This window comes from Scardinius erythrophthalmus, assembly GCF_964197995.2.
Source record: "Scardinius erythrophthalmus genome assembly, chromosome: 18".
NCBI lineage: Eukaryota > Metazoa > Chordata > Actinopteri > Cypriniformes > Leuciscidae > Scardinius > Scardinius erythrophthalmus.
In genome coordinates this window covers 1,872,237-1,889,920 of record NC_138238.1, presented here as the reverse complement: position 1 = coordinate 1,889,920, position 17,684 = coordinate 1,872,237, and the positions used below count along the sequence as shown (strand labels likewise).

Here is a 17,684-nt window from a genome sequence, read left to right as displayed (position 1 = left end):
GTAGTAGAGCCTTTAAAGAATATTTGTACAAAATATGATAGTTCTAACTGTTAATTGAGGTGTTTTACACACTTCTGGTTGTAGTAGTCAGAGGATGTGCAAGCAAGAAGCAAACTGATCTGGTCATGTGACCTTTCAAACTAGTCACATAACATTGATAGATTTTTAACAAGACAAAATGTCGCCCTTTGGCTTTTGGCTTGCTTAGTTGGAGACATTTAACTTAATATGCAACAATATTATTGATCTGTCTGCACTGACACCATTATATGAGAACTGAACTGAGCTGGACGATGACATGGTTTTCTCCAGAGCGCCTATATATATATAAATGAACTAAATTAATAAAGTTTTTACAACAAAAATGAACCATCACTGAACTAACTTAAGCTGGACTGTGATGCTATTTACTTCTTTGTTGCATTATTTTCCTGTTATCTCTGTAAAGCTGCTTTGAAACACTCTGTATTTTAAAAAGCGCTATATAAATAAAGGTGACTTGACTTGACTTGACAATCAAATTTTTCATTTAAAAGTTGAATTTCTTGCCCAAAGTTTATAACAACACTTTTAGAGCTTCCAGAAATAATAAAAAAGGTGCGGTCCCAACTGTGGGCGGTGGGATTGACGTGTTCGTAAGCCCTCACCTGTGCCCAGGCCCCGGTCCTCCACTGGGACGGGCAGGCGCTGGTGTTACAGGCTCTCCGGCTCTCGGGACGCTCCTCGCTGCAGTATTTGGTGTGTACGGGTCTGTGTGTGCCGTTCTGAAGCGGCTGCATGCACTGGACCACACGGGACTGATATCCCAGCTTCCCACAGGACTTACTGCACGGGCCCCACTCCTCCAGCACCCACCTGCACACACACACACACACACACCTCAGGCACGTTTCACTCGCGTCTCGGACGATCCTGCGTGCGGGTCGGGACTCGGGGACTCACGTCGGCTGGCTGCAGCTGTTGGTGTTGCAGCGTTTACGGATGGGTTTGGGTTTTTTACTGATCTCGCAGAAGTTCCTGTGAACCAAACGCCCGTCGCTCTTCCTCCGACAGCCGTACTTGGTGAACTGGACCCCTGAGGAACACACAAGGGTCGCATTAGCATGTTTTGGGAAAAAGTCTCTTCTGCTGCACTAAAGCTGCATTTATTTCATCAAAAATATAGTAAAATAGTGAAATATTATTATAATGTAAAACAGCTGTTTTCTATGGAAGCTTGTTTCCGCCACAGAATAAAAAATAAAAGAGGTAATTGTGACTTTTTATCTCACAATTCTGACTTTTTTCTCACAATTGGGAGTTATGAAGTCAGAATTGTGAGATATAAACATGCAATTCTGAGGAAAAAAGTCAGTATTTTCTTCCTTGGAATTTGGATTTTTTATATCTCACTTTGCGACTTTATATCACGCAATTCTGATTTTATATCTCCCAATTCTGAGATAAAAAGTCAGAAATGCGAGATTTAAATTCGCAATTGTGAGAAAAAAAGTCGCAATTATCTTTTAAAATGTTTTATTCTGTGGCGGAAACAAGCTTCCATAGAAAACTGAAATATTATTGCAATGCAAAACATCTGTTTTCTATGTGTATATATATAGTAAAGTGTAATTTATTGTGATCAAAGACCAGTCTTCAGTGTCTCATGATCCTTCAGAAATCATTCTAATATGATGATTTGATGCTCAAGAAACATTTTTGATTATTATCAATGTTGAAAACAGTTGTGCTGCTTCATATTTGTATGTAAAATGTGATACATTTTAATTTTCAGGATTTTTTGATGAATACAAAGTTTGATTTGACAGCATTGATTTGAAATAGAAATCTTTTGTTTTTAAAGTAAAAAAAAAAGTATTTACTTTTGATTAATTGAATGCGTCCTTGATGAATAAAATTAAATATAGACGCAAAACACATCTCTTTAACCTAGCAGAAGATAATTCTTTCTTTTTGTAATTTTTCCAAACTTCAATCAATGTCACTTTTATTTATATAGCATTATTAAAACAACACATGTTGACCAATGTACTTTACATCATCAGATAAAAAAAAAACATAAACATAAAAGGCTAAAAGTTTAAATTTCCAGTGTATGTATGTAAGTGAGGTAAAAGGACACAAGCTGTTGTAGCTCCGCCCCCTGTGCCGGGAGCAGCAGCTCATTTGCATTTAAAGGAACAGACACAAAACAGTGCGTTTTTGCTCACCCTCAAAAAGTGACCATTTTAACATGCTATAAAAAAATATCTGTGGGGTATTTTGAGCTAAAACTTCACACACACACTCTAGGGACATCAGAGACTTATTTTACATCTTGTGAAAAGGGCATTATACCATCGCATTAATCACTGCACACTGTCTCGCTCACCTCCACCGCAGGGTTTTGAGCACTGAGACCAGCTCTTCAGCGCCCACTCGTACGTGTCCAGCTCGGCCAGAAGCACGTTGTTGTTGGTGATCACCGGTAGCAGATCTTCATGAATGATGTACTTGTAGCTCAGACTGATCTTGGTGTCCTCGGCCTGCGGGACGATCTGCTCAGAGCGACAAACTCAATTCAACACCGTCACATCAACTCAGTCCACCGGGGGGGTGTTTCCCGTACACTGACCTAACTCGCTGCACTGAATTGATCCTCCTTATGAGGATCAATTCAATGACGCAAGTCCAAAACCACTGGAATTTGAGGACGACGCGACCAGCAGAAGTTAAAGTGAAATGTATTAATTGAGTTAAGATATGTTTTTTTCTATTCTGAATATCTATACTATTTCTTGTTTATACTGAGGTGACCAAGTGTTAGGAGTGCAATAACAGTTAAAATCTTCAGATAAAAATCTTTACTTGCTTGCTAATACTAAAGGGACTATCCCCACAAGCCTACACTGTCTTCTTTTTAAAATCATCTTTCACAAATTTAAGAGATGATAATTTTTATGAAAATCAGGAATGAAGAGTATAAATGTGATGAAGTGACTTTGCTGTATTATAGTTATCAATTAATAATAAAAAGGGGGGAATTGTGGAAGAAATTGTATCTTTAAGATGTTTTAAAACATTTAAAAACCTTATTCTAATATGGAATTGTATTAGAATTGGAAAATTTGTCTCTAATTCAGTGATATAATTTTGTTTGCCGCCACACTACCGTAGTTTGAGACATCTTGAAGAAATCAACTAGCGAGTCACGTCTGTTTCCCAGACCAAATTGTCGCAAATTGGTCGTTCAGCCACGTTGGTTAATGACGTCACGCAATTGTTGGAGTAATAACTACTGTTAATGAATCTGTTTGAGATCGAATTAATGCTAGATGTTTTGCTATGAATTACAGACATGCATCTGAGGAATATTTCTCATTTTTCGCAGTTATTTTGCTTTTTTTCCAGATTCAATCATAGACTCGTTCTTACACTAGAGCTCGTTCACACACGCGCACTCTTCAAAAACGACGCTTTAAATCTCTTGACAAACTAAAGACGTAAATGACATTTGTATGTATTCTAAATAAAAGATATAGATTGTACTGAATGTCAGCTTATTTTGCTCAAGATCAGGATTTATTGAGTCCACATGTCAAGAAAACGAGAAACTCTTCTTCTAACCACAGGTCGAGATCTGTTGCTCCAAACACACAACTCTGCGATGCTGTTTGCGAATGTTCGTTGGAACCAGTGTTGGGTGTAACTAATTACTAAGTAATTAGTTACTGTAATTTAATTACTTTTCCTTCAAAAAAGTAAAGTAAGGGATTACTTAATCCCTTTTCTAAGGGATTTAGAAAGTAATTAGTAATAAGTAGGCTAAATGTAATACTTTTTTCGAGAGAGTAATTAATACAGTAATCTAATTACACTGTTGACGAGGTAATTAGTTACGGTGACGCATTGCTGCCACATACATATTATTTTTCCACTCAATTATGTCGTAATAACGAGATGTTATGCCATTAAAACGACATATTTTCGTGTAATAACGAGATGTTATGTGGTTAAAACGACATATTTTCTCGTAATAACGAGATATTGTGTTGTTATAACATCTTTTCTCGTAATAACGAGTTGTTATGTGGTTAAAACTACATTTTCTCGTAATAACGAGATCGTGTGTCGTTATAACATCTTTTCTCATAATGAGTTGTTATGTGGTTAAAACGACATATTGTCTCGTAATGAGATCTTATGTCGTTATAACAACATCTTTTCTCGAAATAACGAGATGTTATGTGGTTAAAACGACATATTTTTTTCGTAATAACGAGATGTTATGTGGTTAAAACGACATATTTTTCTCGTAATAACGAGATGTTATGTGGTTAAAACGACATTTTTCTCGTAATAACGAGATGTTATGTGGTTAAAACGACATATTTTCTCGTAATAACGAGATGTTATGTGGTTAAAACGACATATTTTTCTCGTAATAACGAGATGTTATGTGGTTAAAACGACATATTTTTCTCGTAATAACGAGATGTTATGTGGTTAAAACGACATATTTTTCTCATAATAACGAGATGTTATGTGGTTAAAACGACATATTTTCTCGTAATAACGAGATGTTATGTGGTTAAAACGACATATTTTCTCGTAATAACGAGATGTTATGTGGTTAAAACGACATATTTTCTCATAATAACGAGATGTTATGTGGTTAAAACGACATATTTTTCTCATAATAACGAGATGTTATGTGGTTAAAACGACATATTTTTCTCATAATAACGAGATGTTATGTGGTTAAAACGACATATTTTTCTCGTAATAACGAGATGTTATGTGGTTAAAACGACATATTTTTCTCGTAATAACGAGATGTTATGTGGTTAAAACGACATATTTTCTCGTAATAACGAGATGTTATGTGGTTAAAACGACATATTTTCTCGTAATAACAAGATGTTATGTGGTTAAAACGACATATTTTTCTCGTAATAACGAGATGTTATGTGGTTAAAACGACATATTTTTCTCGTAATAACGAGATGTTATGTGGTTAAAACGACATATTTTTCTCGTAATAACGAGATGTTATGTGGTTAAAACGACATTTTTCTCGTAATAACGAGATGTTATGTGGTTAAAACGACATATTTTCTCATAATAACGAGATGTTATGTGGTTAAAACGACATATTTTTCTCGTAATAACGAGATGTTATGTGGTTAAAACGACATATTTTTCTCGTAATAACGAGATGTTATGTGGTTAAAACAACATATTTTTCTCATAATAACGAGATGTTATGTGGTTAAAACGACATATTTTTCTCATAATAACGAGATGTTATGTGGTTAAAACGACATATTTTCTCATAATAACGAGATGTTATGTGGTTAAAACGACATATTTTCTCGTAATAACGAGATGTTATGTGGTTAAAACGACATATTTTTTTCGTAATAACGAGATGTTATGCTGTTAAAACGACATATTTTTCTCGTAATAACGAAATGTTATGTTGTTAAAACGACAAATTTTCTAGGCCTTATAAGGAACTGCGTAGTCATGTACAAAATATACATAACATCTCATTATTACGACATAATTGAGTGGAAAAATAATATGTATGTGGCAGCAATGCATCACCGTAATTAGTAACTAGTAATGAATTACTTTTTTCGAGTAACGTACCCAACACTGTTCGAAAAGATAGTTTCGGGAAACCCTGCTGATAACGACGGGACTTGCGACTGTGCTTTTGGGAAACACACCCCTGATTAGAAGCGCTACTCCTCAGTCTCTTACCAGAACCACGATGGGTTCGTTCAGCGGCCCGACGGTCTTCAGCGACTCTTTCCCGCTCGACAGAGAGTACTCCCACTCCAGCCCGTTCTCGATGAAGGTCTTGGACTCGGCTTCTTCTCCTTTGGCGTTTAGGATGAAACTGCCTGTGACCTGATTTTTAACGGCTGAGGAAGACAAGCGTGGACAGAAGAGAAAGGAATATATGGGCTCAATACAACTTAAGCTCAAATCATTTTAACTCTGTTTGAAAGAAGACAGACTGAAGATAACCGATAGTGTGCAGTATATACTAGTTTAGTGACAAAAACTAAACTGAACGATGCTACATTATAACATATATTTAACTTCTATTTAAAATATCTTAGTATACTATTACAGTTTTTATTAATATCTTGAATTGGTTTTTATTTTTATAATTTCAGTTTAAATTTTTTTTTATACTTAATTTAAGTTTAGGTAATTTTATGTTTTTCATATTTATTAGTGTTTTTAAATATTTAATTTAGTTTATTTCAGTTTTACTAACTTTATTACTTCAGAAGGTTAGGTTAGGTTACAGAAGGTTACTTCAATTTCTAATTTATTTAGTTTAAGTTTTTATTATAATAGTTATACTTTATTTGAATTTATTTCAGTTGTATTTCAACTCATAAAAAATGTTTTTAATATTTTTTAATAAACTCATTTTATTCCAGTTATTTGCCAAGAAAACATTTAAAATTTTCATTTAGTCAAAGTTTTATCATAATAGTTATACTTTATTTTATTTATTTCAGTTGTATTTAAATTAATAAAAAACATTTTTAATATTTTTTTATAAACTCATTTTATTCCAGTTATTTGCCAAGAAAACATTTAAAATTTAATTTAGTTTAGGTTTTTCTAATAATATGTATACTTTATTTTTAATTTATTTCAGTTGTATTTTAATTCACAATTTGTTTTTAATATTTTTTAATAAACTCATTTTATTCCAGTTATTTGCCAAAAAAATATTTTTTTTATTTAGTTTAAAGGGTTACTTCAGGATTTAGCATTAAGCTTTGTATTAGTAGAAAACCTGTAGTATTTTTGAATTACCATGCTTTCCCCCCTCATATCCTCCTGAGAGGAGAGATTTATGTATTTTTTGTCTGGAAAAAATCCTCCGATGACGCAAAAATCGTCATTTTGCGTCATCGGAGGATTTTCTGTCCAGAGGCTAAAGACTACAGCCAGTAGATGGCGTTGTTCCGCATGTTTTCAACCCGCCCATAGAGGGATCTCACTCACAGGATGTACACAGTATCAGCCGTCTTTCTTTGGAAGCTAAGCTAGCATGCTCTTGTTCTGTGGAGAAAGCTGAATAATAGGAGAAAGCTGAGTAAGTAGGGGTTACCATCTTCCTTTTCCCGGACTTGTCCGGCAGGCGAGACTGTTAAAAATGTCCGGGATTCGGCTTTTGCTTTCTGCGGTCGCCATTCATTGTTTACATGCACACCTCTCGTTTCAATCTAACTGAATTAATTCCGATTGGTGAATCTGACTGTAGTGTTTACATGAACGCTAAACAAGTGATCGGTTGATGTGCGCTTTACCCTTGCTAAGAAAATTTACGCTCCTCCGTGAGAGATACGAGACACGGCGCGTCTCAGTAATGACGCCACCGGCCTCGCGCTGTTCTCCCGCGGCCGTCAGCCTCGTCCTGCTCGCCACAGTAAACATGATGAATGGTGACTGTAGAACGCAAAAGCCGAATCCCGGACATTTTGGGTCTCTAAATCCCTGGCAAACTCATCACTTACTTAGGCTAGCCTTGTTGTTTTCAACTGTGCTCTCTAACCGGTAGGCGTGGCCTCCTAAGGCAGCGAAGCAAGTGCATTCTGGGAGTTGTTGTCTTTCATCCACATAAGCCAAAAATACATTTTCTGGCTTTTCTCAGTCTAGAAAGCTCCAAATTCAAAAATTTCTCCACATTTCTTCTACTTAAATGACCTATTTTAAATACACATTTATCTTCCCAGAGGTGAAGTATCCCTTTAAGTTTTTCATGCAATATTTATTTCAGCTAATTTTTCAGAATTTTTTTTTTTAATAGTTTTAGTTTTAGTTAACAACCACACTTAGTAGAATGGTAGTATGCTATTCTGAACATCAACCCATGTGCAACTTGTTTGATTGCATTACAATAAAACTCTTTGTACTTCACGTTAAAACACTTCATATTTCCTCTCAGATTCTCAACATGAGCTCAGGGTCGTTACATTTAAAAAAAAAAACAGATAGAAAAAGAAAACAAACCCTTCAGAAAAACTGCTGAGGCTAAGCTGTCAGGGAATCTAAAATGGCACAAGGGATGATGGGAAGGCAGTAATTGGTCTCAATAGGATGCATGACTAGCCCTGGGTTTGAGCCACAGGAGAAAAGCATTGATTTCCACTGAAAGATCACAGGCACAAACTCACCAATTACGTGAGGCGACGTCTCATTCTCCTCGATCACAATGTGCCGAGCGCCAGCAGGAATATCAAACATCTTCAGCAAGCCTAAAGATCAGGAGACAACACTCAGATCAACAGATCAACCTCACGGAGAAAAACTCCAGCTCATAAAACATCATTCAGCAACAGCACTAAAGATACTTTCATAATCATTTCAAATTATCATCACCATGATGCAAAAAAAAAAAAAAAAATCTCATTGTCATTATTCAGATGATTTAGGAGTGAAATATGATTTAGACTTGCTTTCATGACATTCATCCAGATATGAAAATATTGGTAAAACTTTAAAGATTAATAAATACTGTAGGGCTCTATGATTTCCGCGATGTGCAAAATGTGGAAGGAATCGCGGAATTCAGTCACAAAAATTCTGTGTGACGCGGAATGTCATAAATAAATCAAAAGCAGGTACACTTAAATCAAATCGCGTCTGTGAATATTAAGCCACAAAAAGATCATTTAAGTCCGGTTTAACTTGAAGAAATTGTGACAGAAATATATTACTGTTGTACAGTGGAATGTAAGTGTTAATGTAGTAGAAGTAATAATAATACAAATAATTAAAACTTTATTTTATAAGGAATAATCACACAATTTTTCTTCTCTGTTTTCATTTTAACAGTAAACAGAATTTCCAAAAAAAAAAAAAAAAAATTCATAGGGCCATATTCTTGTAAAACATTTTTTTTTTATATAAATTAACTATGAATTAAATTAATTAGACATGTTTTTGTTTAATAAAAATGTAATTAAACCATTAAAATGGAAACAGAAAACATTGAATTTGGTAAAAAAATAAAGGAATTTAAGGAAAAAAATAAAATGTATTTCATAGGGCCCTAAAATTGCTTGTAAATTGCTGTTAAAGTGCACAAGTTTCATAATTGCAAATAATTAGATTTGCTTTTGGATTAATAACATTTAATTTAACCATTAAAATGGAGTCCAGATTTTTTTTTTTTACAAAAAAACAAGAAAAATTTAAATGGGAAAACTGGAATTAGGAAAAAAATAAAACAGAATTTGTGAAGAAATCAAATGGATTTCATATGGCCCTAATATTGTATGAAATGAACTGCTCATTAATAGTTGATGTTAGTATCTTATCGTAAGCTGTGCTCGTCTGTGTGAGTTTGTACCTGTCTTCTTTGGGGTTTTGGTGAGTGTGAGTTTGACGGTGCGACAGTGTGAGTTATCACCCTCACACACGCCACATTTATCCTCCTGTTTGTACGATCCCACTTCCTTATCGCAGCCGACATTCTGAGAGAGAGAGAGAGAGAGAGAGAGAGAGAGAGAGTGTGTGTGAGAGAGAGAGAGAGAGAGAGAGAGAGAGAGAGAGAGTGTGTGAGAGAGAGAGAGACAGAGAGAGAGAGAGAGAGAGAGAGAGAGAGAGAGAGAGACAGAGAGAGAGAGAGAGAGAGAGACAGAGAGAGAGAGAGAGAGAGAGACAGAGAGAGAGAGAGAGAGAGAGAGAGAGAGAGAGAGAGAGAGAGAGAGAGAGAGAAAAGATGTCAGAATTGCGAGATATAAACTCACAATTGCGAGAAAAAATACCTTTTTTATTTTTTATTCTGTGGCGAAAACAAGCTTCCATATAATATAGACATAATAGAATTTGAGAAACAACAAACAGGGATGCACACAAAAGCTCTTATTTTAAACAACAATCATAAATGTTTCTTGAGCATCATATCATCATATTAGAGTGATTTCTGAAGGATCATGTGACACTGAAGACTGGAGTAATGATGCTGAACATTCAGCTTTGATCACAGGAATAAATTACACTTTACTGTATATTCACATAGAGAACAGTTATTTTGAGTTGTAAAAATATTTCACAATATAAAGAATTTACCATATTTTTAGTGTGCAAAACAGACTTTCAAAAACGTACCTATCCCAAACTTTTATTTACTGCATGCATGTATACATCATTCTGCATTATTGATCACTATTGTGTGTGTGTGTGTGTGTGTGTGTGTGTGTGTGAGTGTGTGTGTGTGTGTGTGTGTGTGTGTGTGTGTGTGTGTGTGTGTGTGTGTGTGTGTGTGTGTGTGTGTGTGTGTGTGTGTGTATGATACGATCCTCACCAGACACTCTCCTCGAGCGCAGACGCTGAACGGGTCGGAGTAACTGCAGCGTGTCCCATCATGCATCACCTGGTTCATGAAGACGACTTCACCCGTCTCTTTAGAGCGACAGCTCAACTCACACTTATGAGCCTCTGAAACACACACACACACACACACAGCCATGACACATCAACACCACTGTATTAAAGGCAGAAGATCTGACCCTGGATCACGTCACCAGTCTCGAGTCGCACGGGTTTATCTGTGGCAATAGCCAACAATACATTGTATGGGTCAAAATTATCCATTTTTCTTTTATGCCAAAAATCATTAGGATATTCAGTAAAGATCATGTTCCATGATGATATTTAGTAAATTTCCTACCGTAAATATATAAAACATGTATTTCTGTGAGTGAATGCTGCACAATCGCCAACATAAATGTAGAACTTTAAAGGAGATTTTCTCAATGTTTAGATTTTTTTGCATCCTCAGATTCCAGATTTACAATAGTTGTATCTCGACCAAATATTGTCCAATCCTAACAAACCACACATCAATGGAAAGATTATTCATTCAGTTTTCATATGATGTATAAATATCAATTTAATGTGGCTGGTTTTGTGGTCCAGGGTCACAAATATCAAAAGACTGGTCTCTTTATAGATTTGCATCAGTCACTTTTCAGTGTCCAGATGAGCTCAAAGACATGAGATTCTTCAAAGGTGTCTGTGTCTCTGTAAATAAAAGTGACTGGTGAATGACTGCCTACTTACACGCTCATGAAATGCAGATGAGAGATGTACAAAAGAGAGAAGAGCGTCTCAAGGCTCACAGATATAATATGCTGGAGTGATGTATCAGTAAATGTGGATGTTTAGAGTGTTTTTCTCCTCATGTCTTCCTCACAGTCTCTTTACTTTCTGGATCCTGTTTCTGGCAGGAACGCTGTGTTCCCACGTCCCACTCATTTCCGCGGTCACTTCAGCTGTTTTAGGGTCACGGCGAGTCCTGAGCTCTTTTTCTTAATGCACGAACTGGCCAACAAAAGTGGAGGAAAAAAGTCCCAGGTATTTAAAAAGGAGGGTTTTTTGTGTTACCTACCGTTTTTAACATATCGCTCAAAAGTTTGGTGTCTGTAAGATTTGAAATGCCTTTCTGATGTCTCTTCTGCACACCACAGCTGCATTTATTTGATCAAAAATAATTCTATTTCTATTTAAATCTATTTAAATCAGCTGTTTTCTATGTGAATATTTAGTAAAGTGTAATTTATTCCTGTGATTAAATCTGAATGATCCTTCTGACATCATTCTAATATGCTGATATGGTTCATATTTTTTTTGAAAAATGTGACAAATTTGACTTTTCAGGATTCTTTGATGAATAGAAAGTTCAAAAGTACAGCATTTATTTGAAATAGAATCTTTTGTAACATTATAAATGTCTTTATTGTCACTTTTGATCAATTGAATGCATCCTTGCTGAATAAAAGTATAATTTTTTTTTGTTAAATCATACTGACCCCAAACTTATCAATGGTAGTGTATTTTATAATATTCAGTTCAAATATCCAGACAGCTACCGTATATAAATAAAAATAAAATGGTTCCAAACCAGGAAACACATTTTATGTTTTTATACTGTATGGTGTCACAATTATGTTTAGTTAGTTTCATTATTGTGGACTTTTAGTTTGTATTCATCTATTGCCTGTTTCCTTTGTTCAGTTTCCCGCCACTCATCAGTTTCCATGGACACTCATTAATTATCACAGCTGTTTGTCATTGTCTCATTATCACTGTGTATTTCATTTCCTCTGTGTGCTCACTTCAGTTGTCCGGTATTGTTGGTGTATTGCTTGCTACATGCTACGAGTCTACTTTGAATTTAAAGAAAAGGACTTATATTTGATCTTCTCTGCCTTTCGTCTTCCTCATCGGACTGACAACGTTACATATGGTTAGAATGTTTTTTTTTTTTTTTACAAATGCTCCAGAACAGGGTTTCTTAAACTGGGGTTTGTTTGATGAAAAGCTAATAATTAATTCAAATGTAAATCAAAATAGAACTCTAACTAAAGAAAGACTTATATTTTAATAATTTATCTTTTTACCTGCAAATGCAAATGTCTTGTTTATGGATCAAAATATTAATTTAAACGATGAAATTGTTTATAAGAATTATTTGAAATAATTTCGTTATTTCAAGAAAAAAAGTCAATGTCAAAAGGGTTCAGCTGTCAAAAAGTGTTTAAGAAAACCGATTCCAGGGTGCAGATGTTAATATGTTGAAGTGAGCCGTGTTTCTCTCACCATCAGGGTGTTCGTACGGCAGCCATGTGTGTTTGAGGTTATTGTGGTATTTGTTGCTGCGCTGGACACACTGCTGCGCTCTGAAGTCCTCGTACGGGCCGGGACAGTCCTCGCTGTTACACACCTGATAATCGAAGGTTGAGCCGGGGCAATCTCGACCTCCATACGCAGGACTGTGGAGACAGAGACCGGAGTCAGGAGAGATGCTTCAGATCCTCAGAGGCGTCACTAGCCAAGTTTCCATTACAGATTTGCGCAAAATTTTTGCGACACTAACTAAACTATTGCGAAATGACAGCGTTTCCATTAATCAATGTTATGCGACTAAAACGTAATTTCTTCCTCGTGATAAGTCATATCATATTATAGAAATGGATGTTGGTACTATCATAACCACGCAGTTTTATTTTTAATGGAAGGAGACGTAGTCGTGTTATTATGGATGCTTGTTTCCGCCACAGAATAAAACATTTTACAAGATAATTGCGACTTTTTATCTCACAATTGCGAGTTTACATCTTGCAATTCTGACTTTATTTCTCAGAATTGCGAGATATAAAGTCAGAATTAAGAGATATAAAGTCAGAATTGCATGATATAAAGTCGCAATTGCGTGTTATAAAGTCAGAATTGTGAGATCTAAACTATTCTGAGGTTAAAAGATAAAAAAGTCCGTCTTTTTTTCCTTAGAATTGGACTTTATATCTCACAGTTCTGAAAAAAGATGTCAGAATTGCGAGATATAAAGTCGCAATTGCGAGGGAAAAAAAGTAAAAATTCTGACTTTATAAGACACAATTGCGACTTTTTCACACAATTCTGACTTTATATCTCGCAATTCTGAGAAATAAAGTCCGAATTGCAAGATGTAAACTCGCAATTGTGAGATAAAAAGTCGCAATTATCTTTTAAAATGTTTTATTCTGTGGCGGAAACAAGCTTCCATATGTTATCCAAGCATTAATAACAAGGAAAGCTTATGCTTGTGAGCGGCTGTGTATGTTTCTGTGTGTTTCTCCCTCAGATCTGCTTTCAGCTCTTGATCGTGGCATTTCTTAGTGGTTTACAATCCAGTATTTCTGATGTCTTTTATGAGTTTAATAAAGAGCTTCTGTCCAAACACACCGTGTCATCTACGTCAGATGACTGTAAATGCGCAAAAACTCTTTCCATTGCAAGTCATGCGAAATATTCCTTTTTCTAACTGCCTCATGTGTGCGTAAAAACGTTTTTCCGATATATGGGAGTTTTTGCAAAATTGGGCGTAATTTCAATTTGCACAGTTTGAAGGGTAATGGAAACGCGGCTACTGGCTCACGGTTGGGTTTGTGAAACGCACACAGGGTTGTTGCACTGACGGTTACGGGAACGAACTCCTCCTCCACAGGTTCGGGAACACGAGCCGAACTTTCCCCAGGAGCTCCAGCCTCCGTCGTGACCGTAGGGCTGATGGGACGACCTCCAGATGCAGTGGCCTTTAAAACACCACTGCAACACACACAGTCACTAGCATCACTAACACACACCTTTACCAGACGCCAACATTGTGTCCTAAACCAGGAGCACGAAAACCTCCTGCATCATGCCTGCTTATTATTCTAATTCTATATATGAATTGACACTTGGACTATACGACACGCGTCACAGAGGATCGTTCTGTGGTACTTTTGTGTCTATTTAAAAAGCTGGATGTTGGTCGCTGTTCACTGCTATTATATATGCAAGCGCAAAAGGCATTAGTACAACACCAGGGTGGGTAAATGATGACTTAATTTTTGTTTTAAAATATGTCCCTTTAAATATTGGTCAATATTGTTCTATTAAGAGATTAAATATTGGTCAATATTGTTCTATTAAGAGATTAAATATTGGTCAATATTGTTTTATTAACAGATTAAATATTGGTCAATATTAAGAGATTAAATATTGGTCAATATTGTTTTATTAAGAGTTTAAACACTGGTCAATATTGTTCTATTAAGAGATTAAACATTGGTCAATATTGTTCAATTAAGAGATTAAATATTGGTACATATTGTTCTATTAAGAGATTAAACATTGGTCAATATTGTTCAATTAAGGGATTAAATATTGGTCAATGCTATTTTATTAACAGAATAAATATTGCTTAATACTGTTTCATTAAGAGATTAAATATTGGCCAGTTTTGTTCTAATAAGAGATTGAAATATTGGCAAATATTGCTCTATTAAGAGAAAAAATATTGGTCAATATTGCTCTAATAAGAGATTAAATATTGGTTAATATTATTTTAATAAGAGATAAAATATTGGTCAATATTGTTTTATCAACAGATTAAATATCGGACAGCCTTGTTCTGTATTAAAAATGTATTAATGAAAACATGATGACTGTCTGATGCCCGGGCTCACGCTCGCCTAAGAGTTCAAAAGCGTTTAAGGGATTATGATAAAGATGAGTTTTGTTCTAAGCGTGAGTGAACAAGTCCAGAAAGCATCAGTGAAGATATGATCGGTAGTTTGAAGTAAAAAATAGGCGCTTGTCAAAAACAAGTTAATGCAGGTTCAACATTTTCTCCAAAGCAAGGTCAGTTTGTTCCTGAGCCAACTGAATATGTAATCATATTATAATGCTATGTGAGAAATGTGATACTGAAGCGTTCGGTCTGACCTTTCCCGGCGCACACTCGGTCCCGTCGACCGGCGGACCCTTCTTAGTCTTACAGAAGTACTGGTTATCAGGATGACTGCACCACAACTGCTTACACGGGTCATACGTGCGGAACTGGAGGACGAGAAAGACACATTTACATTCAGTCATTTAGCAGACGCCTTCGTCTAAAGCCACTTACAAATGAGGACTAAAGCAAGCGAGTCATCGTGAAACACACAGTTCAGGCATTACTCTGACTAGAGTAGTATAAGATAGACAAGGGAGGATTAAAGGAAAAGGAAAGATTTATTTATTTATTTTTTAAGAGGTAAAGCTCATGGAAGACATTTTTTGTTGCATGCATGTCAATTTTCAGAGATGAGTTTTCACATATTTCATCACAACGCAATAACGTTCATGAGCACAATAAACAAATCAAGCATTTGAACTCGAGTCTGCATTGACAGAATCGGATCGAACAGATACTCACGGCGGTGCACATCTTATAACCCACACCGAAATCGAAGCGGCACTGCTCATCCATGGAGTAGTTTATCCCGGGAAGCTCCGTGAGTTTGGGCCATTTCAGCTCGAACGGATCATCCAGAAGACAGTCGTACGAGCTGAAAGACATACGGCAGGTTTGTGGACGCTTTTATCAATGCATTGATCAACTTCATCAAAACATACAAATCCTGCCGATTCACTCTCATCCCATATTACTCTCTTCCGTATTACTATTCCGTATTACTCCATACGCTGCAGGATGTTTTAATGAGACTGTTGAGCTCCAATAAATGACAAAAGAGCATCATAAAAACATCATCTATGAGGAGTGCAATGTATTCTTCTCCAGTCATGTGATGCTTTGTGACTGATATGACTTTTATGATCATATATGATGCATTTTTGTCTTCAGAGAGAGCGCTCTGGGAATATGTAAAACATCATCTTTGGTGTTAGTAAGAAGATTACGATTGCTGATGATTAATTGTCATAAATAATTGCAATTAACAATTTAATTCTATTATGTTCATGTCACTTACAGTATTAATTTTCACAGCATTAAATTAAATCATATGGGCCTATTTTATTATAATTTTTAAATGCATATTATATATATATATATATTAAAATGCATTTAAAAATTATAATAAAATAGGCCCATATGATTTACTTTAATGCTGTGAAAATTTATAATATTTACATAATTCATTATTTATAATACAATATAATATATTCTTTCAAAAGGAGGAAAAGTAGACACGATATTGTACATTTGATGCCATTTTTAAGAGCTTAAATTTCCTTGATTTGGATGTCAAAATGTGATTGAAATTTAAACTGCACAATTATTGCGGTTATCGCAAATAATTGCGATTAGATCTAATAACCCTAATAACGATCTAATAAAGTGTGTAAATGTTGACAGTGTCATATTTAAAGACTGTCACGCGTATACGCTGTAAGAGTAAAAAGCAGGAATAACAGGAGCCTTTAATGAGAATTAACAAAGCATCTACACATAAATAAACAGAACTGTGAAAACTAAGGCCAAATATATATATATATATATATATATATACACAGGGATCTAGTCAACATAACATAGAACAGGTGTGTAAACCAAGCAACCAATGCAACTAACAGTGACTGAGAACACAGGCAAACCCAAACTAAAACCCAATGAAACCAAACATATTAATCTCATTTCTTCCCGTCTGGAGAGATTAAGTCTCTATGCAATTTCATCCGCATCATTTCCAGAATCCCGACTGCAGAAATGAGGATGAGACTCTTACTGTATGTATCGGTTGAGCTCCTGTTTGCTGCAGCGGGACCAGTGGTATCTGTGAAACGCGGCCTGGACCAGCGGAGCCATGATGCTGCCCATACTGGTCTCGTCTGAGCACCGGTTCCCCTGGCCGTCGTGCTCCATTCCCAGCCTGAAACATTCAGCACAACCATCACAACACTGTTCAGTCTGATCGAGCAGAATCTCCTGGAAGATTCGTTCCAATGAATCGACTCAGTGATTCTTTCCTGTTCCGAACAGGATCTGTGAAATCTTTACACTACTGAAATGCTGCTGTTCATTACTACGTTTATTTAGTATAAATGTACAGTATGTGATCAAATCAAATGTTGTCAGATAAATTACACTAGTTTGGGGTCGGTAAGAATGATTAATGTTCTGCATTGATTTGATCAAAAATACAGTAAAAAAATTGAAATATTATTGCAATTTAAAATATCTGTTTTCTATGTAATTTATTTAGTTTAGTGATCAAAGCTGAATGTTCAGCATCATTACTCCAGTCTTCAGTGTCACATGATCCTCCAGAAATCACTCTAATATGATGATTTGATGCTCAAGAAGCATTTATGATTATTATCAGTGTTGAAAACAGTTCATATTTTTGTGG

General features: G+C 35.6%; 1 protein-coding gene across 2 annotated transcripts in view; it reads right to left on the bottom strand.

Annotated features, from left to right (window-relative positions):
* Positions 1–17,684, bottom strand: part of adamts14 (ADAM metallopeptidase with thrombospondin type 1 motif, 14) — a 76,491-nt gene that overhangs the window by 4,921 nt on the left and 53,886 nt on the right. For both annotated transcript variants that reach the window (XM_081392821.1, XM_081392822.1), the window contains exons 8-19: positions 17,061–17,204; positions 15,749–15,881; positions 15,277–15,390; positions 13,964–14,112; positions 12,625–12,797; positions 10,328–10,461; positions 9,371–9,494; positions 8,193–8,273; positions 5,749–5,912; positions 2,372–2,537; positions 943–1,075; positions 648–855 (exon numbers count right to left, since the gene is read on the bottom strand). In XM_081392821.1, the coding sequence (XP_081248947.1) occupies positions 648–855; positions 943–1,075; positions 2,372–2,537; positions 5,749–5,912; positions 8,193–8,273; positions 9,371–9,494; positions 10,328–10,461; positions 12,625–12,797; positions 13,964–14,112; positions 15,277–15,390; positions 15,749–15,881; positions 17,061–17,204 (1,723 nt within the window). The remainder of the gene's footprint in view (positions 1–647; positions 856–942; positions 1,076–2,371; positions 2,538–5,748; positions 5,913–8,192; positions 8,274–9,370; positions 9,495–10,327; positions 10,462–12,624; positions 12,798–13,963; positions 14,113–15,276; positions 15,391–15,748; positions 15,882–17,060; positions 17,205–17,684) is intronic.